The 21742-nt window shown below is 42.1% G+C and overlaps 2 protein-coding genes across 5 annotated transcripts in view; both read right to left on the bottom strand.

Moving 5' to 3' along the window:
- Nucleotides 1-6188: 6188 nt before the first annotated feature.
- On the bottom strand, nucleotides 6189-13844 carry LOC106567802 (nematocyst expressed protein 3-like). Of its 3 annotated transcripts, XR_001320177.2 has the most exons (10): nucleotides 13647-13844; nucleotides 12740-12844; nucleotides 12494-12613; nucleotides 12127-12181; nucleotides 11927-12033; nucleotides 9880-9971; nucleotides 9248-9355; nucleotides 7709-8246; nucleotides 7374-7589; nucleotides 6189-7126 (listed from the first exon to the last, which is right to left on the bottom strand). XR_001320177.2 is itself a non-coding variant. In XM_014137552.2 (9 exons), the coding sequence occupies exons 6-9, from the start codon at nucleotides 9958-9960 to the stop codon at nucleotides 7501-7503; spliced, it is 816 nt and encodes a 271-aa protein (XP_013993027.2). In that variant the 5' UTR covers nucleotides 9961-9971; nucleotides 11927-12033; nucleotides 12127-12181; nucleotides 12494-12613; nucleotides 12740-12844; nucleotides 13647-13844; the 3' UTR covers nucleotides 6189-7500. The 3 variants fall into 3 exon arrangements, 2 of the variants coding, with proteins under 2 accessions (XP_013993027.2, XP_013993030.2); XM_014137552.2 differs by having other exon boundaries at nucleotides 6189-7589; XM_014137555.2 differs by having other exon boundaries at nucleotides 6189-7589; nucleotides 12494-12594.
- A 1437-nt stretch (nucleotides 13845-15281) lies between these two features.
- The window catches only part of LOC106568034 (connector enhancer of kinase suppressor of ras 2), a 77404-nt gene continuing 70943 nt past the window's right edge, over nucleotides 15282-21742 (bottom strand). For both annotated transcript variants that reach the window (XM_045692308.1, XM_045692307.1), the window contains 3 exons: nucleotides 19894-20434; nucleotides 19309-19520; nucleotides 15282-17700 (listed from right to left, as the gene is read on the bottom strand). In XM_045692308.1, the coding sequence (XP_045548264.1) occupies nucleotides 17479-17700; nucleotides 19309-19520; nucleotides 19894-20434 (975 nt within the window). In that variant the 3' untranslated portion in view covers nucleotides 15282-17478. The remainder of the gene's footprint in view (nucleotides 17701-19308; nucleotides 19521-19893; nucleotides 20435-21742) is intronic.

Below are 21742 nucleotides of genomic sequence, written 5' to 3'. Positions count from 1 at the left end.
CTGTCTCCTGGTAGCGCCTCCATGCTCTGGACACTACGCTGACAGACACAGCAAACCTTCTTGCCACAGCTCGTATTGATGTGCCATCCTGGATGAGCTGCACTACCTGAGCCACTTGTGTGGGTTGTAGACTCCGTCTCATGCTACCACTAGAATGAAAGCACCGCCAGCATTCAATAGTGACCAAAACATCAGCCAGGAAGCATAGGAACTGAGAAGTGGTCTATGGTCCCCACCTGCAGAACCACTCCTTTATTGGGGGTGTCTTGCTAATTGCCTATAATTTCCACCTGTTGTCTATTCCATTTGCACAACAGCATGTGAAATGTATTGTCAATCAGTGTTGCTTCCTAAGTGGACAGTTTGATTTCACAGAAGTGTGATTGACTTGGAGTTACATTGTGTTGTTTAAATGTTCCCTTTATTTTTTTGAGCAGTGTACATAGGATAGGGCCTCCCGAGTGGTGGAGTAGTCTAAGGCACTGCATCACAGTGCTAGATGTGCCACTACATTTACATTTAAGTCATTTAGCAGACGCTCTTATCCAGAGCGACTTACAAATTGGTGCATTCACCTTATGATATCCAGTGGAACAACCACTTTACAATAGTGCATCTAAATCTTTTAAGGGGGGGGTTTAGAAGGATTACTTTATCCTATCCTAGGTATTCCTTAAAGAGGTGGGGTTTCAGGTGTCTCCGGAAGGTGGTGATTGACTCCGCTGTCCTGGCGTCGTGAGGGAGCTTGTTCCACCATTGGGGTGCCAGAGCAGCGAACAATTTTGACTGGGCTGAGCGGGAACTGTGCTTCCTCAGAGGTAGGGGGGCCAGCAGGCCAGAGCTGGATGAACGCAGTGCCCTTGTTTGGGTGTAGGGCCTGATCAGAGCCTGAAGGTAGAGATCCTGGTTCGAGTCCAGGCTCTGTCGCAGCCACCCGCGACCGGGAGACCCATGGGGCGGCGCACAATTGGCCCAGCGTCGTTCGGGTTAGGAGAGGGTTTAGCCGGTAGGGATATTATTGTCCCATCGCACACTAGTAACTCTTGTGACGGGCCAGGTGCAATGCATGCTGACATGGTCGTCAGGTGTACAGTGTTTCCTCCGACACATTGGTGCGGCTGGCTTCCGGGTTAAGCGGGCATTGTGTCAAGAAGCAGTGCGGCTTGGCTGGGATGTGTTTCGGAGGATGCACGGCTATTGACCTTCGCCTCTCCCGAGTCCATATGGGAGTTGCAGCGATGGGACAAGACGTAACTACCAATTGGATACCACGAAATTGGGGAGAAGAAGGCTACATAGGATAGAATAGTATATATACAGCAATAGTTGAATAGGATGGCATCGACTAGAATACAGTGTACACATATGAAATGAGTAAAACAGAATATAAACATTATTAAAGTGACCAGTGATTCCATGTCTATGTACATAGGGCAGCAGCGCAGCCTCTAAGGTGCAAGGTTGAGTAACCGGGTGGTAGCTGGTTAGTGACAGTGACTGAGTTCAGGGCAGGGTACTGGGTGGAGGCCAGCTAGTGATGGCTATTTAACAGTCTGATGAAACAGCTGTTTTTCAGACTCTTGGTCCCAGCTTTGATGCACCTGTACTCACCTCGCCTTCTGGTTGAGTGAACAGGCCGTGGCTCGCATCGTTGATGATCTTTTTTGCCTTCCTGTGACATCGGGTGCTGTAGGTGTCCTGCAGGGCAGGCAGTGTGCCCCCGATGATGCATTGGGCAGACCACACCACCCCCTGGAGAGCCCTGCAGTTGCAGGATGCTCTCAAAGGTGCATCTGTAAATGTTTGCGAGGGTCTTGGGGCCAAGCCGAATTTCTTGCTCCTTCTTCACCACACTGTCTGTGTTGGTGGACCATTTCAGATTGTCAGTGATGTGTACACAGAGGAATTTGAAGTTTTTCACCTTATCCACTACGGCCCCGTCAATGTGGATGGGGGCGTGCTCGCTCTGCTGTCTCCTGAAGTTCACAATCAGTTCCTTCATTTTGTTGACGTTGAGGTAGAGCTTATTTTCCTGGCACCACTCCGCCAGGGCCCTCACCTCCTCCCTGTAGGCTGTCTCGTCATTATTGGTAATCAGGTCTACTATTGTTGTGTCGTCTGCAAACTTGATGATTGAGTTGGAGGCATGCTTGGCCATGCATTCATGGGTGAACAGAGAGTACAGGAGGGGGCTGAGCATACACCCTTGTGGGTCCCCTTTGTTGAGGCTCAGCGTAGTAGAGGTGTTGTTTCCTACCTTCACCACCTGGGGGCGGCCTTTCAGGAAGTCCAGAACCCAGTTGCATAGGGCGGGGTTCAGAACCAGTGCTCCAAGCTTAATGGTGAGCTTGGAGGGTACTATGGTGTTGAAGGCTGAGCTATAGTCAATGAACAGCATTCTTACATAGGTATTCCTCGTCCAGATGGGATAGGGCAGTTCGATGGCGATTGCATCGTCTCGGGATCTATTGGGGCGGTATGCAACTTGAAGTGGGCCTTGTGTGTCAGGTAATGTGGAAGTGATATTAACTAGCCTCCCAAAGTAGTAAATGATGACAGAAGTGAGTGCTATGGGGCAATAGTCATTTAGTTATCCTTTTTAGATAAAACTATACTAAATATAATCACATCACCAAATAATTGATTAAAACATACTATTTTGCAATGAAGGTCTACAGTAGCCTCAGCAGCAATCTGTAGCGTAGCACCATGGTGTAGCCAGAGGACAGCTAGCTTCCGTCCTCCTCTGGGTACATTGACTTCAATACAAAACATAGGATGCTCATGGTTCTCACCCCCTTCCATAGACTTACACAGTAATTAAGACAACTTCTGGAGGATGTCCTCCAAACTATCAGAGCTCTTGCAGCATGAACTGACATGTTGTCCACCCAATCAAAGGATCAGAGAATGAATCTAGTACTGAAAGCATAAGATACAGCTAGCTAGCACTGCAGTGCATAAAATGTGGTGAGTAGTTGACTCAAAGAGAGAGAAAGACAATAGTTGAACAGTTAACAAATTAATTTATTCCAAAATTAAACTAGCAAATGCAGCTAGCTAGTTTAGCCTACTCAAACAGAGGGATGCTATGTTAGCTAGCTAGCTATGACTAGCCAACACTGGAACTCTTTCAAGTCAAGGTTAGATTTTGGTTTTACTCATTTATTGCCACCGGGGCCCGCCAGTGTAAGTGCTAAACTGCAGAATGACTGTACATTGTCATTTAGCAGACACATTTATCCAGAGCGAATTAGAGTAGTGAGATGATACATTTTCATATTTTGTTTTGTACTGTCCCCCGTGGGAATTGAACACACAACCTTGGCAAGCGCCACACTCTACCAAATTAGCCACTGCAAACTGTAACGTTACTGTATGATTGTAGCAGGTTTATAAAACTGAACAAAACGTGGATCAACATACCTGAATTTGTCCAATAGAAACTCTCATTTGCAACTGTTGGACTAATGATTGCACCCTATATCAGCTAGATGCAGGCAAGAGTGTGCAAGGTGGTATTGAATGTGTGACTGTCTGTCATCTCAAATTTCTCTCTCGACCTGTGTGCACCTACATTGTAAACTTTCATTCATAGGCTAGGTTGTAGCAACTTCATGATGGTTATAGGGAAAATGAATGTATTATGTAGTAGCAGTGGAGATGTTAGCATGTAAATCTTGGTACATGCCAGCAAAGCCACTACACTCAACGATACATGAATTGCACTATAACGGTGACCAACAGTGCCCACAAACTGTTAGGGCCTACATCAATCAATCAAATGTATTTATAAAGCCCTTTTTACATCAGCCGATGTCACAAAGTGCTATACAGAAACCCAGCCTAAAACCCCAAACAGCAAGCAATGCAGATGTAGAAACACAGCGGCTAAGAAAAACTCCCTAGAAAGGCAGGAACCTAGGAAGAAACCTAGAGGGGAACCAGGCTCTGGGGGGTGTCCAGTCCTCTTCTGGCTGTGTCGGGTTGAGTTTATAACAGTACATGGCCAAGATGTTCAAACGTTCATAGATGACCAGCAGGGTCAAATAATAATAATAATCACAGTGGTTGTAGAGTGCGCAACAGGTCAGCACCTCAGGAGTAAATGTCAGTTGGCTTTTCATAGCCGAGAATTCAGAGTTAGAGACAGCAGGTGCGGTAGAGAGAGAGAGTCGAAAACAGCAGGTCAGGGACAAGGTAGCACGTCCGGTGAACAGGACAGGGTTCCATAGCCGCAGGCAGAACAGTTGAAACTGGAGCAGCAGTACGACCAGGTGGACTGGGGACAGCAAAGAGTCATCAGGCCAGGTAGTACTGAGGCATGGTCCCAAGGCTCAGGTCCTCCGGGAGGGGAGAGGGTTAGAGGCAGAGAATAGGGTTAGAGGCAGAGAATCCCGGTGGAGAGAGGGGAACCGGCCAGGCAGACAGCAAGGGCGGTTCATCGCTCCAGTGCCTTTCTGTTCATTTTCACACCCCTGGGCCAGACTACACTCAATTATAGGACCTACTGAAGAGATGAGTCTTCAATAAAGACTTAAAGGTCGAGACCGAGTCTGCGTCTCTCACATGGATAGGCAGACCATTCCATAAAAATTGAGCACTATAGGAGAAAGCCCTGCCTCCAACTGTTTGCTTAGAAATTCTAGGGACAATAAGGAGGCCTGCGTCTTGTGACCGTAGCGTACGTATGTACGGCAGGACCAAATCGGAACGATAGGTAGGAGCAAGCCCTTGTAATGCTTTGTAGGTTAGCAGTACAACCTTGAAATCAGCTCTAGCCTTAACAGGAAGGCTAGCACTGGAGTAATATGATCCAATTTTGGGGTTCTAGTCAAGATTCTAGCAGCCGTGTTTAGCACTAACTGAAGTTTATTTAGTACTTTATCCGTAAAGCTGTCCCAACAGCAGAGCTTTCTTTTCAGCACCATGGAGTGAATCCACCACTAAACATGGCTAACAGCGGAGCCTTGTCTGGCAGCGAAACAGTTCATTCAGCCTCATTTACTGCCTTTAAAAAAAACATAGCTGTTATGGCTGACTTGCTTAAACAAATGTGGTTTCCAATGACAATTGAGATGTACAAACTATGGCATAAGGGAACGACGAGCAGATAAGAGTCAATCCTCAATTTTGATTAAGACATTAATGAGCGAGCAATGATGACGTAGTCGATATAACCATTTGTTCAGCACTTTTGAAATGTACAATGACAGAATTCAGAACATTGGCCGTTCTTACAGTATTCTCCCTGTACACCAAGTCAGAACCGTAGGATAAATAAAGGGGGCATATAAGCAGACAATGAAAGCTCTTACAATATTCGACTTACTACACAACATACACTTAGTTACTTTCTTAGCTACAGCATACATATCTCCATAGCATATTACATAATTTATGCAGCAGCATTCAAGACATTTTTGGACTCACCTTGTGCTGTGCTCACTTGAACAGGAAAGTGGCGCGGCGGTCCTTCTTGTGGGCAAATTTTGTCAAACTTTGCAATCAAAGTCTAGCATTCTCTGGATTGATGGTGCTGTCAAGACAACTGGCAACTCTGGGAAAAAAACAAGGTTGAATCATGACGTCGGTGATCTTCAGGTCGCAACTCTAGAAAGAGGCCCGAGTTCCCGACTTACAATTCCAAATGAGATGACCTTTCAAAATGTATTTTTCCAGTCGGAACTAAATTTTTTCCCAGTTCCCAGTTGTCTTGAACTCACTGAAGTCTGAGATTTCCCAGTTCCCAGCTTTGGATGCGGCAGAAGTCATGCTGGATTGACAGCATGGCCAATGTATTCAACCTTCTCTGGCCTATGATGTGTGCAAGTGAATGTTAATCCTTTTAAGCTTGGAAAAGAGAGCTTGCTTTGTGAAATTTACAGTTAGTCACTGATTCCTTCCAAACCATTCATTATTGTTTTGATATGAGCTTATCATTATCTGGGAACTCCTCTCTGAATTTGAAATAATCAAGTGTCCCTCATTCCCATAAGTCCTTTTTTTAAATAACGTATTTCCCCTAAACATGGACTTGGTTCATACAAATTCTGGTTTTGTCCGAATGGCAGATATTAACACTATCGCCCTCTAGTGTTTGAAATCAAATACTCATCATCCACAATTACTTTGCATGACTATCACAATACTTTACCATTTGCACTTTTTCTCTGCTCTGATTAAAATTACAAAAAAAGGACAATGCCTTTATTGCCTATTTGGCAATTCTATTGCACACAACACATCTGAAACATGATTATCATTGTGAAGATCAGGGCTGTGATTTCAAATTGAAGGCAGTCAATTCATGAAGTGATTTTCATTTATAAAAAAAGAAAAAAATAGGGAGTGATAAAACATGTAAAATATGTCCTCTTGGCTGTACTCTAACATAGCATATTTAAACTTATATATATATATATATATATAAGTTTAAATATGTTGACAGTTCTATTAAAATACAAACAAAACTGTTTGACACATTTCCTTTTGAAAATACTAACTGACATCAAGTACAGGGACATTATTCCAATGATCCAAACACACATATCAAACTGGCCAGTTCATAATGTAACATGACCTCCAGGTGCCTCTATGTGGGCTTATTTGTGAGTGTCTAACTTGTGCAAGAGCTGCACACATCCATAAACATTGGGTTTTCACAAAAAGGTTCAACTCAGTAGTTCTATGGTGCTATAAAGTCTTACAAATGCTATAAAAACATTGATATGTGTTAAAACGGCTCACTTGTTTACAAAATGCCACATGGAAAATATTTGCATAGACTGACCGGACTAATAACAGGCATTCGCCACATGAACGTGGCTGACAAAAAAAGCGACAGCATAGCAGTGACCCAAGTAAAGTCCCTAGTTAAAAAAATAAATATTTAGTGTAATGGTCCAGTTTGGTTAGTAACATAATTTGTGGACTCCACAAATTCAGGCTGTTCTGAGGGCAAAGGGTGTTCTTAATGTTTTGTACACTCTGTGTAAGTGCTGGTAAATAAACTGTGTGTTGTGGCTCTGGAAGAAGAGTGTAAAGATGGCTGTTTGTTCTGGTGGATGCAGATGATGGCCTGCACCCTGCTCCCTGTGGGTGTCTATGTAAACTGCAAGCTCCTCTGCAAAGAAACACAAATGACACTAGAGTTCAAATACAGTATGGGTGAGTCCTGATTCTCCATCCTTCTCCGTGTAATGGATTCAAATCGGATTGGTGAAAATATTGGCCGGAGGCGGGAGTTTCCACCATTGGTAAATCCATGACGGGAAGTGTGCAAGTACACACTTGGGGAGAAAGGTGGAGAATCAGGACACATCCTGTGACTAACTGTTCTGAATCATTGAGGTAAAGAGAGAAATAGGCACCTGAAAAACTATAGTTGCTTTAACACATCACATTATTTTCCCCATTTCTGTGGTTTTCCCTTATCCTTTCCGTCCCTCCCACGTCTTTCCACATTCTCCCCCCCCCCCCTTCTCCTCCTGTCGTTCTTCATCCACGCATGTTGTACAGGTCTTCATCCTCAGGGCTGACCTGGCCCACGTCAACTAGCTTGGGGTCGGGTGCAAATTTGGGTTTCCCTGGAAATACCCAAAATATTTGTTTATTTCTTTATAGTCAACGTCAATATCTGATATTAAAAGAAGATGAAGCCAACCGCTTAGATTAAAATATCTTCACATTGATTTGTGTGACTCACCAGCAGTTACTATTACAATCACAGATGGCTCCTCCTCTGTTGGAGCTGGAGGAGCAGCCTCCTCAGCAGGAGCAGATGCCATCTCTTCAGCTATAGGAGGTGGGGCAGCAACCTCCTCTACAGGTGCAGGGACAGCCTCTTCAGCTGTATGGGGTACAGAAGCAGCTTCCTCCTCAACAGGGGCAGGTGGAGGAATCTCTTCAACAGAAGGCACAAGGGCCGTCTCAACAGAAGGCACAAGGGCCGTCTCAACAGAAGGCACAAGGGCCGTCTCAACAGCCTCTTGCAACACCACTGCGGCTGCATCAGGCTCAGTGTCAATAGAATCCTCTGCAGGGGCCACCTCTGTGGTGGGCTGAGGGGCAGGTTCAGCCTCAGATGGAACACCCTCCTCTATGGGGACTGGGGCAGAGCCAGGTTCAGAGGGAGGAGCCTCGTCAACAGCAGGCACGACTGGTTCAGAGGATCCAGCTTCAGGGAGGGGCTTTGCCTCAGGTATTTCTGTCTCAGGGATTGGAGCTGGTGGGGCTTGCTGCTTCTAAACAGGAAAACATTGGTCAAGTTGTGTTTAATCCATAAAAATATGCTTTTCAACTCCTGAGAGAGCTTTAAAACGGCTTGTTAGATTTATTAATCATTGACCTAGCTACACTGAACAAAAAGACTGTATAAATGCATGTACATGTAAAGTGTTGTTCCCATGTTTCATGAGCTGAAATAAAAGAGCCCAGAAATTTTCCATATGCACAAAAATCTGATTTCTTTCTAATTTTGTGCACAAATGTGTTTACATCTCTGTTAGTGAGCATTTATCCTTTGCCAAGATAATCCATCCACCTGACAGGAGTGGCATATCAAAAAGCTGATTAAACAGCATGATCATTACACAGGTGCACCTTGTGCTGGGGACAATGAAATGCCACTAAAATGTGCCGTTTTGTCACACAATACAATACCACAGATGTCTCAAGTTGAGGGAGTGTACAATTAGCATGCTGACTCAAGGAATGTCCACCAGAGCTGTTCCCATATAATAACTGAATGTTCATTTCTCTACCATAAGCCGCATCCGTTTTAGAGAATTTGTTAGTACGACCAACCGGCCTCACAACCGCAGACCACGTGTATGGTCGTGTGGCCGAGCAGTTTGCTGATGCCAACGTTGTGAACAGAGTGCCACGGTGGCTGTGGGGTTATGGTATGGACAGGCATAAACTACAGACAACGAACAACTGCATTTTATCGATGGCAATTTGAATACCAAGATGAGACCCTGAGGCTCAGTTTTGGTCAGGTATCTTTGACCAACAGATGCATATCTGTATTCCCAGTCATGTGAAATCCATAGATTAGGGCCTAATGAATTTATTTAAATTGACGATTTCCTCATAACTCAGTAAAATCTTTTAAATTGTATGTTGCATTTATATTTTTGTTCAGTATAGAACACTGCTAAATGCATTTTTTCCACAGTGAAATCAATTTGAGAACATAGAGTAGATGAAAAATAGCATCTATAATGTCAATAGTCTGTTGTACCTCAAGACTGACAGTTGGGGGAGTTACTTCTTTGGGCTTTGATTTAAAGGTTGATGCCACATATGAGGTGGTGTACTGGTTGGCTGCATACATCTTCTGCCCAGTCATCTGCAGAAGAAAAGCCACACATTGTTACAGATATAGGATCTTAATTTGATCACTCTTTTGTTGCCGAGAATGTGCAGGAAATGGAAACTTGTACTGTATTTTAGTTTTACAAAATTTCCACTTTGAAATATCAGACTTCAGTTGCCCTAACAAAAAAGGTATCAACCCCTATAAAAATGTCCACTAATTATAAGCAACATAATAATTTGCATATCCTGTGCTGCAGGATTCTTTTCCTGCTGTAGCAAACTGGCTCAAATTAAAGATCTTATATCTGAATGTCCCTATGGCATATCACAAGAAATCCCGTTTCTGCTTTTAATTTTAGCTCATATGCACATGGACGTTACAAAACAAATTGACATAACAGAAAACTAGATATTGTGCCATAATACAAAATGTGTTTTAACAGTCCAAAGTATTGCATCTTATGACATTTATATAATATTGTGTAAAAAGGCCTTAGTGACAGTCGAAAGGAAGCCGTGGAATTGTTTTATTTTTTCCTGTACATTAATATGTACCTTTACAACAGCCACTGTCTGAGTGGGGTAGCACACGGCCATCCCAACAGTGACCATACCCAGAGGAACCCCCAACGTCATCAGATGTGGCCCTGCAGGGGAAAACAAGTCAGCTACTCTACATGGTGGAACATGATAACAAAGAGACATTTGGCAACCTGCTTATTCAACCATTCTACTGCGAAGGGTACATTTTGGATTATCTACAGTGCCTATAATTAGTCTACACCCCCTTGAACTTTGTGCAGATTTTGTAGCATTACAATGTGGGATTAAAATAGATTTCATTGTCATTTTTTGTCATGATCTACACAAAATACTCTGTCAAAGTGGAAGAAATTACCATTTTTAAAGATTAATGAAAAATAAAACACTAATATAGATTGATTAGATAAATCTTCACACCCCGCTGAGTCAATACATGTTAGAAACACCTTTGGTAGCGATTACAGCTGTGAGACTTCTTGGGTAAGTTTCATAAGAGCTTTGCACACCTGTATTGTGCATATTTGCCCATTATTCTTTTCAAAAATCTTCGAGCTCTGTCAAGGTGTTGGGGATCATGACAGCAATTTTCAAGTCTTGCCATAGATTTTCAAGCATATTTATGTCAAAACTGTAAATTGGCCACTCAGGAACATTCACTGTCTTCTTGATATGCAACTCCAGTGTAGATGTTTCTTTGTGTTTTAGGTTATTGCCCTGTTGAAAGGTGAATTCCTCTCCCAGTCTCTGCTGTAAAGCCGACTGAAGTAGGTTTTCCTCTAGGATTTTGCCTGTGCTTAACTCCATCCTGTTTTTTTTATCCTAAAAAAATTCCCCAGTCTTTGCCAAAGTCAAGCATACCCATACCATGATGCAGCCACCACCATGCTTGAAAATAAGGAGGCAGTTAATCAGTGTTTTGTTGGATTTGCCCCAAACATAGGCCAAAAAGTTTATTCCGTTGCCATATTTTTCTGCAGTCTTACTTTAGTGACTTGTTGCAGACATACGCACATTTTGAAATTATTGTATTCTGTATATTGTTCTTCTTTTCACTGTCATTATTGTGGAGTCACTGCAATGTTGTTGATCCATCCTCAGTTCTCAGTTCAATCACAGCCATTGAACTCTGTAGCGGTTTTAAAAATCACTAATGGTTACCTAGAGCCTGAAGTATCAGCTATTATGCTGCAAGGATTCTCTTAGAATGGTGATCTATGTATTTCAGAATTACACTGTACGGTCCATCTGGGGAACCCAACTTCTTGGTTTAAACTGAGCTTTTTATTTATTTATTATTTGTATTTTATTTTTTTCTGTTTATGTTTGTTTAAAATGTATGTATTGAGAGACGCAATGAGGGGGATGGGGTGAGAGAAGCGCTGAGCGGGGAGAGGAAAATGGTGTGTGTGTGTGTGTACGTGCGTGCATACATACGGATATGTGTAAGTGAGGGCAGTTTTTTTTGTTGCCTTGTCTTTGTTGTTGTATCTCTTAATATGGGTGAAAATTGTGAAACTCCAATAAAAAAAAAAATATATATATATATATTTAAAAAAAATCACTAATGGCCTCATGGTGACATCCCTAAGCAGTTTCCTCCCTGTCCTGCAGCTTAGTTCATAAATTCTACTGCATCTTTAATGTGTCTGGGTAGTTTAATGCATCATCCACAGCATAAGTATTAACTTGACCAAGCTTAAAAGAGATATTCAATGTCTGATTTGTTATTGCTACCCATCACTGCCATTCTTTGAGGTCTTCGAAAAGCTCCCTGGTCTTTGTTCACTGAACAAACATAAACACAACATGTAAAGTGTTGGTTCTGTTTCATGAGCTGAAATAAATAATCCCATACATTTTCCATATGCACAAAAAGCTTATTTCTCTCAAATTGTGTACACAAATTTGTTTACATGCCCTATTTCAATCCTACTTTGTAACGCAACAAAATATGCAAAAAGTTCAAGGGGGTGTAGACTTTGTATATGCACTATATAATAAACTGCTGGTCAATAATCTGGGGAGTATTCAGTGATGTAATGCAGCAACTCATAATTACCTTTCCTTGCCAGGATCAGACCAGCTAACCCAGAGACTGTGATCACACTAACCCACTAACCCTCAGGAAGAAACCAGGAGGAGGATCTCTCAGGAACTCATATGTATCTAGGGAAAATAGACATGAAAAACAAAGTTGTTAGAGATTGAGATACTGGAACAGACCTACTGATGTGTCAACAGAACTCCCCCACTCCTCACCGTGTCCAGCAGTATAGACTGTTACAGCTCCAACCTTGACAGAGGTATAAGCATTCTGGAAAACAATGGTCAGAAATGAGTACAAAATAAAACTTGTTTGCAAAACAAGCCAACAGAGCTATTACAGGATCACAAAAGCTGCCATTTTCAGAAACTCCCTCACCGTCTATTGATCTCATGGCATCTCTAACACAAAATGAGAGTTCTCAGTAAAAATAGACAATTACTATAACTGAACTAAAGAGCCACTCCAAAACTTCCAGCATGTCATTCTTAAAAACCCATATTGATGAATATTCAAATGAGCTAATACAACCAACAGTCAGCAGTGATAAGAGGCCATCAGAGCCATATAGTGTAAGTATACCTTAACGGCTCTAACATATGGCTGCAGCCCCACTCGGACCACACCCAGCCCACTCTGCAGATCTCTAGGCTGCTCATCCATGTAGTGATTTGCTGGAGGGTCTGGAGCATAGATGGACAACTAAGAATAGTACAATAGATCATCATCAATTGATCGTCAAATGCATACAGCAAGAAGCATGGTGGTAATAGTCAAGTACATCCCGGTTCTTGAGTAAATTGAACATCATCTTGGTCATTTGATTACCTCTCTAGGGGAGAGCCGCACGGTTTCTGTTTTGTCCTCACTCATGGCATAAACTTGAAACGAGGCCATTCCCATTGCTGCGGAGATCGCCGCCAGCTTCACTACCTGCAGACACACAAACCACAGACTTTTGTCAAGATAGTCCTAAAGTAATCCATAGTTTTCCTGTCTTATATTCACATCTCATCAGTTATTGAAGAGGCACAGTTGAATCTAATACAATACAGGCCAACACCCGTTTTGTGCCATCTAGTGCTAATACTATGGACCTATAATTGGACAATATTCTACTGTAACTGATGATGAAAATGATAGGCCTAATTATAAATATTCTAATGGAAATTATAATACTGTTATGCATAGTATTACAATTATCAGAACAGTACTTTACTTCATGAAACCACGGTTTCAACATTGTTTTTAAACTAAGAATGCAATATCAATGCGATACTGATCAAAGAGATAAGACATTGAACTTGTTGAGCAGGGCTCTTCTAGATTAAAATAATTAAATGGATAAAATAAAGATACATTTAGGACAGATTAAGAAGAGGTGACCTCTTTCACATTGAAAGAGTAGGCTATCTATGCTAATCCTGAAATATACAGGGAAACACTTGGCTACATCCATTCTATATCTACTTTAAAATCCACATTCGTAGCTAACGTTAACTATATAGAATTTAGAGTCAGACCACAGCAATTTGCGTTTGTAGCTACAACATGTTCTAAAAGGTGCGTGTAGAAAACAATGTTGTATTCACGCAATTCTGGTCGATGTGTTGGCACATAAATACACACATGTAAACGGATACATTATTCGACCTTTTTAAAACAACCTTAGAGTCCCAGTTCAAACTCAAGGAAAACATTGCTTAGGAAAGACTTGCACTGGACAAATACTTACTGGAGCCATTATGGTACCGCCCCTCAGTGTCCTACCGGTGGCGACAAGGGACCAACTTTATCATAGGAAAACGCGTTAAATCCTGATAATCTGTAACCACTTTCGTGCCCTCGATGGCACTGTGCTATCGTTACATCAAAGATTTGTGTAACTAAACCCAGATAGACCACAGCCCGTCTTTTCCAAGGGAACAAATTCGTCATTAGTGGGCAGAACAAGCAAAGAGATGGACAGAGCCAAGCACCAGTTAGCGAGTTCCTATTGGCTCGTTCTAGCTGTATTACATATTTGCGTTAGTGAACGCCTACTCTGTGGAGTACGCCTTTGCACTCCTTCCAAACAACGCAATATTTTACAACTTTGGCAAAAGGTAAAGTCTACAAAACTTAGTCCACACTGTTCATAACAGATTTTAGTATTGGGAACAGAAAACTGTTTTGAGATAAAATGTTTAATCAATGACAAAATGTGCGGAATGTTGACCAAAATCAATCTCCTTTCATCTTCTCCCACTGCCAGCCACTAGGCTCAAGGAAAACAATGTTTAGTTGTGAGTGGAAACGCCAAGCGGATGCTTCACATTTATATATTCGGTGAAACATCTCTCCTTGTTCTTCCATCATTGATTGGACTGGGTTCCGGTGTTGTGCCGAAAATCTCCCCCTAACAGAACCCCCCCCCCCCCCACACACACACACACACACCTTTTATAATTTCCTTAATTTTGTGGCTAGGGTCAAATACTTTCTGTGGCACACATCAGAGTCAAATACTTTCTATAGAACAAACTTCACTTCAGGATAGACAACCAAAATTAATAATGAATGTATGTGTATTATATTTAACAGAGGAGGGAGTAAAATGTTGGCAAGCAATAAACATTTCACAACAACTATGGCTGAATTATTATCCTTACACTTTCAAAGATACTAGTCGAATAAGACATGGGAGAGATGACGAATTTTGGCAAAGATATGTATTTATAGACTAATAAAAATCAGGGGCGGATTTAGGTACGGGCGACATGGGCAGCCGCCCAGGACTTTCTGCTACTAAGATTGCCGGTGGCGGCACCGGGCCATACAATCTAGAACCGCCACATACACTTGAAACAAATAGCCAAACCGAAAACTGCAGACAAAAATGCTTTCTGCTACTAAGATCAGTGAAATGTAGGCTAAACTGACAAAGGAGTGAAGAGCAGAAATCTCAACTAGCAAGCAAGTCGCAGCAATGAAGAATGCGAAGGGGGGGGGGGGAGAGAATTCTGGCAGGGGGGAGATGTTCGGCACAACACCGGTACTATTTACATTTGGATGCAAGAGCTCCACAATACTTTTGAGCTAATATTGGATAAGTAGAACAGGAGCTCAAGCTGTTGAACCTTTGTGGTGGCGGTATCAGCTCCAGTGAGCTTCTGCCCAAGTTAAGCACTGTTTACTGGGCAGTGAATAATGACCACTATAACAATGACATACACATAGCAATGTTAATCAGTTTTCTTTATTTAGAGTATTGTTCTTCATTCCTGAAAAAGCCTGCCCATTATGTGGGTCCCTAAGAGCAGGGTTGAATATCTACTTTAGTTCAGAGTACCGTTTTTGTTATCGAAATAAATAGACATGAATGCATTTATTTGTGCAGTAATTCAGTTTATTGGTTTTACAACTTCAGTTTTACAACCTCGTACTGTATATATTTCTGAGAAACAAAAAGGCTACTTTTGATTCATAGGAAGAATAAATGTATTTCTCTTTCTTGATAACACTTTTTTAATCAGTTAATGTACAGATAAACAGATAATAATATACTTCCAAAAAAGAGCAATATGTTCCTTTTTTTAATGTCGCAGTGCAACTTACATCTTAGCTACACACCTGCGCAGTTGTACTATGAGGTGCACACCTCCAAAAATAACACAGTGGAACCCTGGACAGATTGGGCAGATTTCATGTACAATGTTTTAAAACATTGTGAGAACAATTACATTCTGGTTAAATGAAATACATTCTACAATACATGTACTGCTATTCATAAAATTTGAAAGTTGCGAGCAACAACTTGAGAGTAACTGCTGACACGTTTTATAAATGTTAGTAGCCTAAATGTCTAATATGACATGTAGCCAAACAATGCAGGGCCTGTGTATTCATACTGTATAATTTGAAGTAGATTATACTGTATAACAAATGTACTGACACCTAAAGGCATTTTAAGTATCAGGACACAACACTGGATGATAACTGGAGGTGAATTGAAGAAATGTCAATATCCTGCCAGGAATAAGGGAACATGTATTAAGCAGCACAAAGAAAAACATTATAATTAAAATTTGATAGAAATGACATATTCCATCACAGGTAAAAGAAAGTCCAGAAAATAGGCCTAAAAAGAAACAACCAAGTATGTCAAACTTTAAAAATGAAAAATGTGTTATGAGTTGTTGATCATGTATTTTGCGCAGAAGGAATGCAAACACATTGAAGTACTGCAGTACTACTTCTTAACCTGTAGAAATAAACAACTTAAGCAAATACAAATCATCGACACAATTTCTGGGATCTTTTGAAAATAAGCCAGTACATTCACATAAAATCAACAGAGACACAGAAAGGGAACAGAATACATGAGCAAAACTCAGGACCTGAATCAACCCTGAAGATCAGGAGATAACTTCTGTGACAGGTGGAGTGAAGCAAAAACAGTCATTCAGGAGACGCAATGCTTTTTGTCTTTTATATACTTTTTCTAAGAAAAATATAAGTAAAAAGATTCTGTCGTCACAGAATCTAAAGATTGCATTCACAAGTATATAGTTCACAGTTTTAAATAGAGGGTGCTGCTATGCAAACAATATAATATTTTTCTTTAACACATTTCTCAACCCCAATGGCCACATGTACATGTTTACTACCATGCAGATGTTTGATTTCAAAAATAAATCTCACCAACAAATGCTATAATGATTGGCAAAATCAAAATAGCTACAAAGAGACATATCAATAAATGTAAAAAGTGTCATTCCGGTGAGCTGTGTTTGGCTAAACTACTTTGTTTAAATGTCAAACAAAATGTACATAATTATACATACATGTTAAACATGCAACATCCGTACATACAACAAAAATGTGTAATAAAACCCTACTGAGCTTCATACACTAAAAGCCCAAATACCTCCATCTCTTTCTCTCACTCTCTCTTCCTCATACACCCCTCTCCTCTCCACACTTATACAAACATACAGTGCACACACTTTTACACAGATTGGGGCTTTCTTTCTGGGGGCTCAGGGTCACACAGTAACATGTTGGCCCAGTAAGGGGATGCATTGTTGTAATCAGAATGATGCCTATAGCCCGTCGCTACATAGCTCTCTCTTCAAGCAGCATTAAAGGGGAAATAAAAAATGAAATAAAATCAAAGCTTGCTTCCTCTTAAGCAAGGAAATAAATAACAAAAATGACAATGGAAGAAAAAAATGCACTGCATCAGCCAAAAACAGTTCTCGTCTTCTTTTTGTTGTTAAGTTCTCTTTCAATCTATCATCTGTTGCATTTTCTGTTTTGAAGATAATAATGAAGAAGGATAGTTTCTCCACACATGCAAAATGGCACCCCGTGGGAGCCTTATTTTATCCAATATACAGTATATACACCGACCGTAACTCTCTTCTGTTTGACCTCAGTGCAGTATGTACACATATTACAGTGATTGGTTTGTCAGTTCATTTGCTGTGAATGGTGACGGTAGACCCTGGCTGCATCGACGATTGGGGGGAAAGAGATGATTGCATGATTCCACAGTGTCTTCCTGTTACTCTGTATCTGAGCACTCAAACATGAGTTTCGATGAAGGAATGGGTGTGCATCATCAGAGGTGGAGACAGGGGAGAGAGGTCGGAACCCTCAGGGTGAGACTCTGTCGGGGCAGAGCTAAACTCACAGATGTCCACAAAAAGCTCATGGTGTTGCTGCTTCCACTCCTGGAACTTCTGGGAGTTTAGACTGGGGTCGTCCAGCACTTGGCTGATAATGGCCAGATCACCCTCTTTGGCCTGTGGGAACACATCAGTTAGTGTTTGGCTTACATACCACCTAAATGACCCCACTCATATGCCACCCCCCTCGCATCGCTATAGACAGCCACCTGTTGGACCTGTAACATCCTATACCATTCATATTTGCCCTTTGCAGTGTTTTCCCTAAGCGCTGGCCGTCGGCTAACCAGTCGATAACAGACTGATTATTGTCCGGCAACTTTTTCCACTTCATAAATGAACTAGGCTTCTTTTCATTTAAAAGTTTAAATTCGCTAGTCAGAAAAGTCAGTATAGCCTTCTCCCCCTAGAATAAACGATATGCATCTTCTAGTGACCTATTGGTAGGAAAGGCGCCTGTCAGTCATAAAGCGAGCGATGACAGGGAAACACTGCTGGTTTGTCAGTCTGCTGTCTGTCCCAACTCTCGGTACATGCTTCTTCATCGTCTCCTGTGAGTGAATTTACACGCCCCATGTAATGTAACTGGTAATGATGACTTGAAATCCACTTAATTATTGTTTTGTGGCACATTCAACTATTTTCTTTTGTGTATTTTATATAGCCAGCCACGGAGTCGGGGCACAGGCTATTTCCTGTGCTTTGATTGAAGATCGAACAGCAAGTGTTGACTAGTTTATAAAAGGTGTCGAACTGACTGAATAAAGTCAATCTCCAATATACTTTGCTATTCATAAATCATACAATGTAGTTACATGTCCATGGTATCTCATCGGAACAAGTAAACCAAATATCTTGTTTGTATTTTCCTAGGACTTGAAGCCCATGTCGAAACTTGCCACAATATACTAAATTGAAAGTGTTGACTCGACTAGTTTTTCTGACTATATTACTAAGCTACCGCCTTCCCTCTAAGTCCAACCCCCAGTGAATGATTGACAGGTCTAAAACCCCACCAACTCTGAAACATCCAGCCCCCTCCACTGACAATCCCACCCACAGTGAATGATTGACAGGCCAAACTGTTAAAGGGATAGTTCCCCCAAATTACAAAATTACACACTGGTTTCCTTACCCTTAGTGTCCACAGCCACAGAGCCAATAAAATACATAATTTGAAGAACAAACATCATTGTGGCAATTCATATCTTGCAGCAAAACTATAAATATGACTTTAATCTCAAGAGAAGACAGGTTAAAGGTTGAAAAAATAAGCTTATTTTACCTAGGCCTAGATGATATCCAATACAACTAACAACACACTGAATTCATACATTTTCAGTCATTTTAATTGCTAAGTCATGTCTTTCTACTCAGTACCACAACTCATATAACCAATCTGGAATGTAAAGTCATACAAGCATTTCGCTACACACGCAATAACATCTGCTAAATATGTGTATGTGACCAATACTATTTGATTTGTTTGTTTGCTGTGTATTTTGGATGGAATCAAGGCATTAAAATGTACCAGAGGCCACCAAAATAGAGCTTGTTCTGAAAAAAAAAAATTCCAGGAGGGAAAGCACCTCCGGAACCCCAAAGTCCGAAACTCCCTGGCTGGCTACTTTTCATATTTGACTGGCTACTCCATATACTTGGGGAAAACACTGCCTATGACTGCCCCACAGCCTGCCCTGTGGATGTGTCCCTTCCTCTCCGTACCTTGAGCGTGCTGCGCAGGGCACGAATGCGGTGCAGCTTGTCGTTGATGACAGGGTCATTGCAGCGCTTGACGAAGGAGCGTCTGAACTCCTGTTTGGTGGAGGGCCTCTGCTCCCCCAGGGCAGACAGGCTGGCCTGCTCTATGGAGCGGTACAGCTCATGAAAGCCATCCACTCCCTCATGATCATGGCCTCGCTCTTTAGACCGAGAATCTGAGCAGGGAAATTAGGACAGGATTTCTAAGCTCTGTACTAAACCTTATTCAACCATTTTAACTTGGATAAAAGCTTTACAAAGTACCTTGTCTAGGGTTGCAAAATTCTGTGAACTTTCAATAAATTCCCTGGTTTTCCAGAAATAGTGGTTGGAGGATCCAGGTTTTCTACATACTCCTAATTCCAGGAATCTTCCAACTGGGATTTCGGGAAAACCAGGGAATTTATTAAGTTCACAGAATTTTGCAACCCTAACCATGTCATCAAATGAGTATATAATCAAGGCATAACCAGGTATATGTGTATTTTTTAAACAGTAACTTGAAATCTGAGGAGTCCTAAAGAGAAGCCTGGTGAGAGCAGGAAGTACCTTGTTTTTTTTTGGAGTTGTGCTTTCTGAATGGCACCTCATCGTCCTCACTTCTCTCCTCTGAGGGTCCTGCTGGGCGCAGGCTGCCCTTGATGCCCTGCACGTCTCTGTTCCGGGGCAGGCTCTGGCTGCGCTGCTTATGGGTACAGTGGTGGAGGCGCTGCTCGCGCTCCTCTATGTCCACCAATGGGAAGGGCCCATCTCTGTCAGGTTGCCGCCGCCTCTGGGCGGGAAGTGTGGCCTGACGCCGGCGCTCAGGGGACATGAGCAGCTGACCCATTCCCATGTGGCCGCTGCCGTAGCCTCCGTCGCCCCTGTCACCCTCCCCCGGCACCGTCTGCAGGAAGTGGAGGCCCGAGCTGGTGAGAGGCGTCTCGATTAGGTCCTGCCAGGAGCGGCGTTGGGTGTCACGGAGGGTGGGGCGGCAGCCGGAGGAGTGGGTGCTCACGGGGAAGTCCGGACGGGAATCCTCAGCAGAGGAGTGGGAGTACGTGGACTCACTGGAGAAGTGGCGCTCAGGGAATGGACTGGAGGAGTTCACCTGGAAGGGCACCAGTGGACAGAGGTATTTAATGATAGGGTCATTATGTATTGTATGAGTGTAAGCATAAGTGTGCGTATCAGTGGAGGCTCCTCAGAGGAGGAAGAGGAGGACAATCCTCCTCAGTGAATTTCATTTAAAAAAATGTTTTGAAACATTTAAAAAGTTATCCTTTTCAGATAAAACTATACTAAATATATTCATATGTCACCAAATAATTGATTAAAACACACGGTTTTGCAATGAAGGTCTACAGTAGCCTCAGCAGCACTCTGTAGGGTAGCACCATGGTGTAGCCGGAGGACAGCTAGCTTCCGTCCTCCTCAGGGTACATTGACTTCAAATGGTTCTCACCCCCTTCCAGTAATCATGACAACTTCCAGAGGACAACCTCCAACTTATCAGAGCTCTTGCAGCATGAACTGACATGGTGTCACCCAATCAAAGGATCAGACAATTAATATATTACTGAAAGCATAAGCTACAGCTAGGAGAGACTCAAGGAGAGAGAAAGACAATATACATTTCAGAAAAATAAAAAAACACTTTGTTTCACAAATGCAGCTAGCTAGTTTGGCCTACTCAAACACCCTGCTCAAACAGAAGGATGCTATGTTAGCTAGCTGGTTATGACTATCCAACACAACACTGGAACTCTTCCAAGTCAAGGTAAGCTTTTGGTTTCACTAATTTATTGCCACCAGGATCTGTCGGTGTAACTGCTAAACTGCTTACTGACTATACACCGTAACGTTACTGCATGATTGTAGTTGGTTTACTAACACATTAGTTCTATAAGCTATGTTGTCTATGACGTTACTTTAGCTAATATGGTGACAATGATGTAGGCTGTGTGTAGCGGTTATGATACGGTTTGGCTTAAAAAGGTTTTTTTCGCCTGGTCACAGACAGCTGATTTGTTGTGCATTGAAGTCCACATACGAAGGGAAAAGGTGAGAGGGGGAGAGCGCATAGATGCGAGAAAGAATACAACGTGGCCGCTATGAAAGTTAACTGTGTTTACGTGTGATCAGGGGTGCATTCATTTAGCTGATTCTGTCGAAAAACATTTCATAAACAGAAGCAAACGGAACGAAAATGGGAATAAACATATCTGAATTTGTCCAATAGAAACTCTCGTTTGCAACTGTTGGACTAATGATTACACCCTAGATCAGCTAGACGCAGGCAAGAGGGTGCAAGGTGGTTTTGAATGTGTCACTGTCTGTCCATGTGTCAGTGTCTTTTCTCTCTACCTGTAGCAAACTCATGATGGGTATAGGGAAATTAGAGTATCATGTAGTACTG

This window comes from Salmo salar, chromosome ssa13, assembly GCF_905237065.1.
Source record: "Salmo salar chromosome ssa13, Ssal_v3.1, whole genome shotgun sequence".
Lineage (NCBI taxonomy): Eukaryota > Metazoa > Chordata > Actinopteri > Salmoniformes > Salmonidae > Salmo > Salmo salar.
This window is presented reverse-complemented; position numbering and strand designations above follow the sequence as displayed.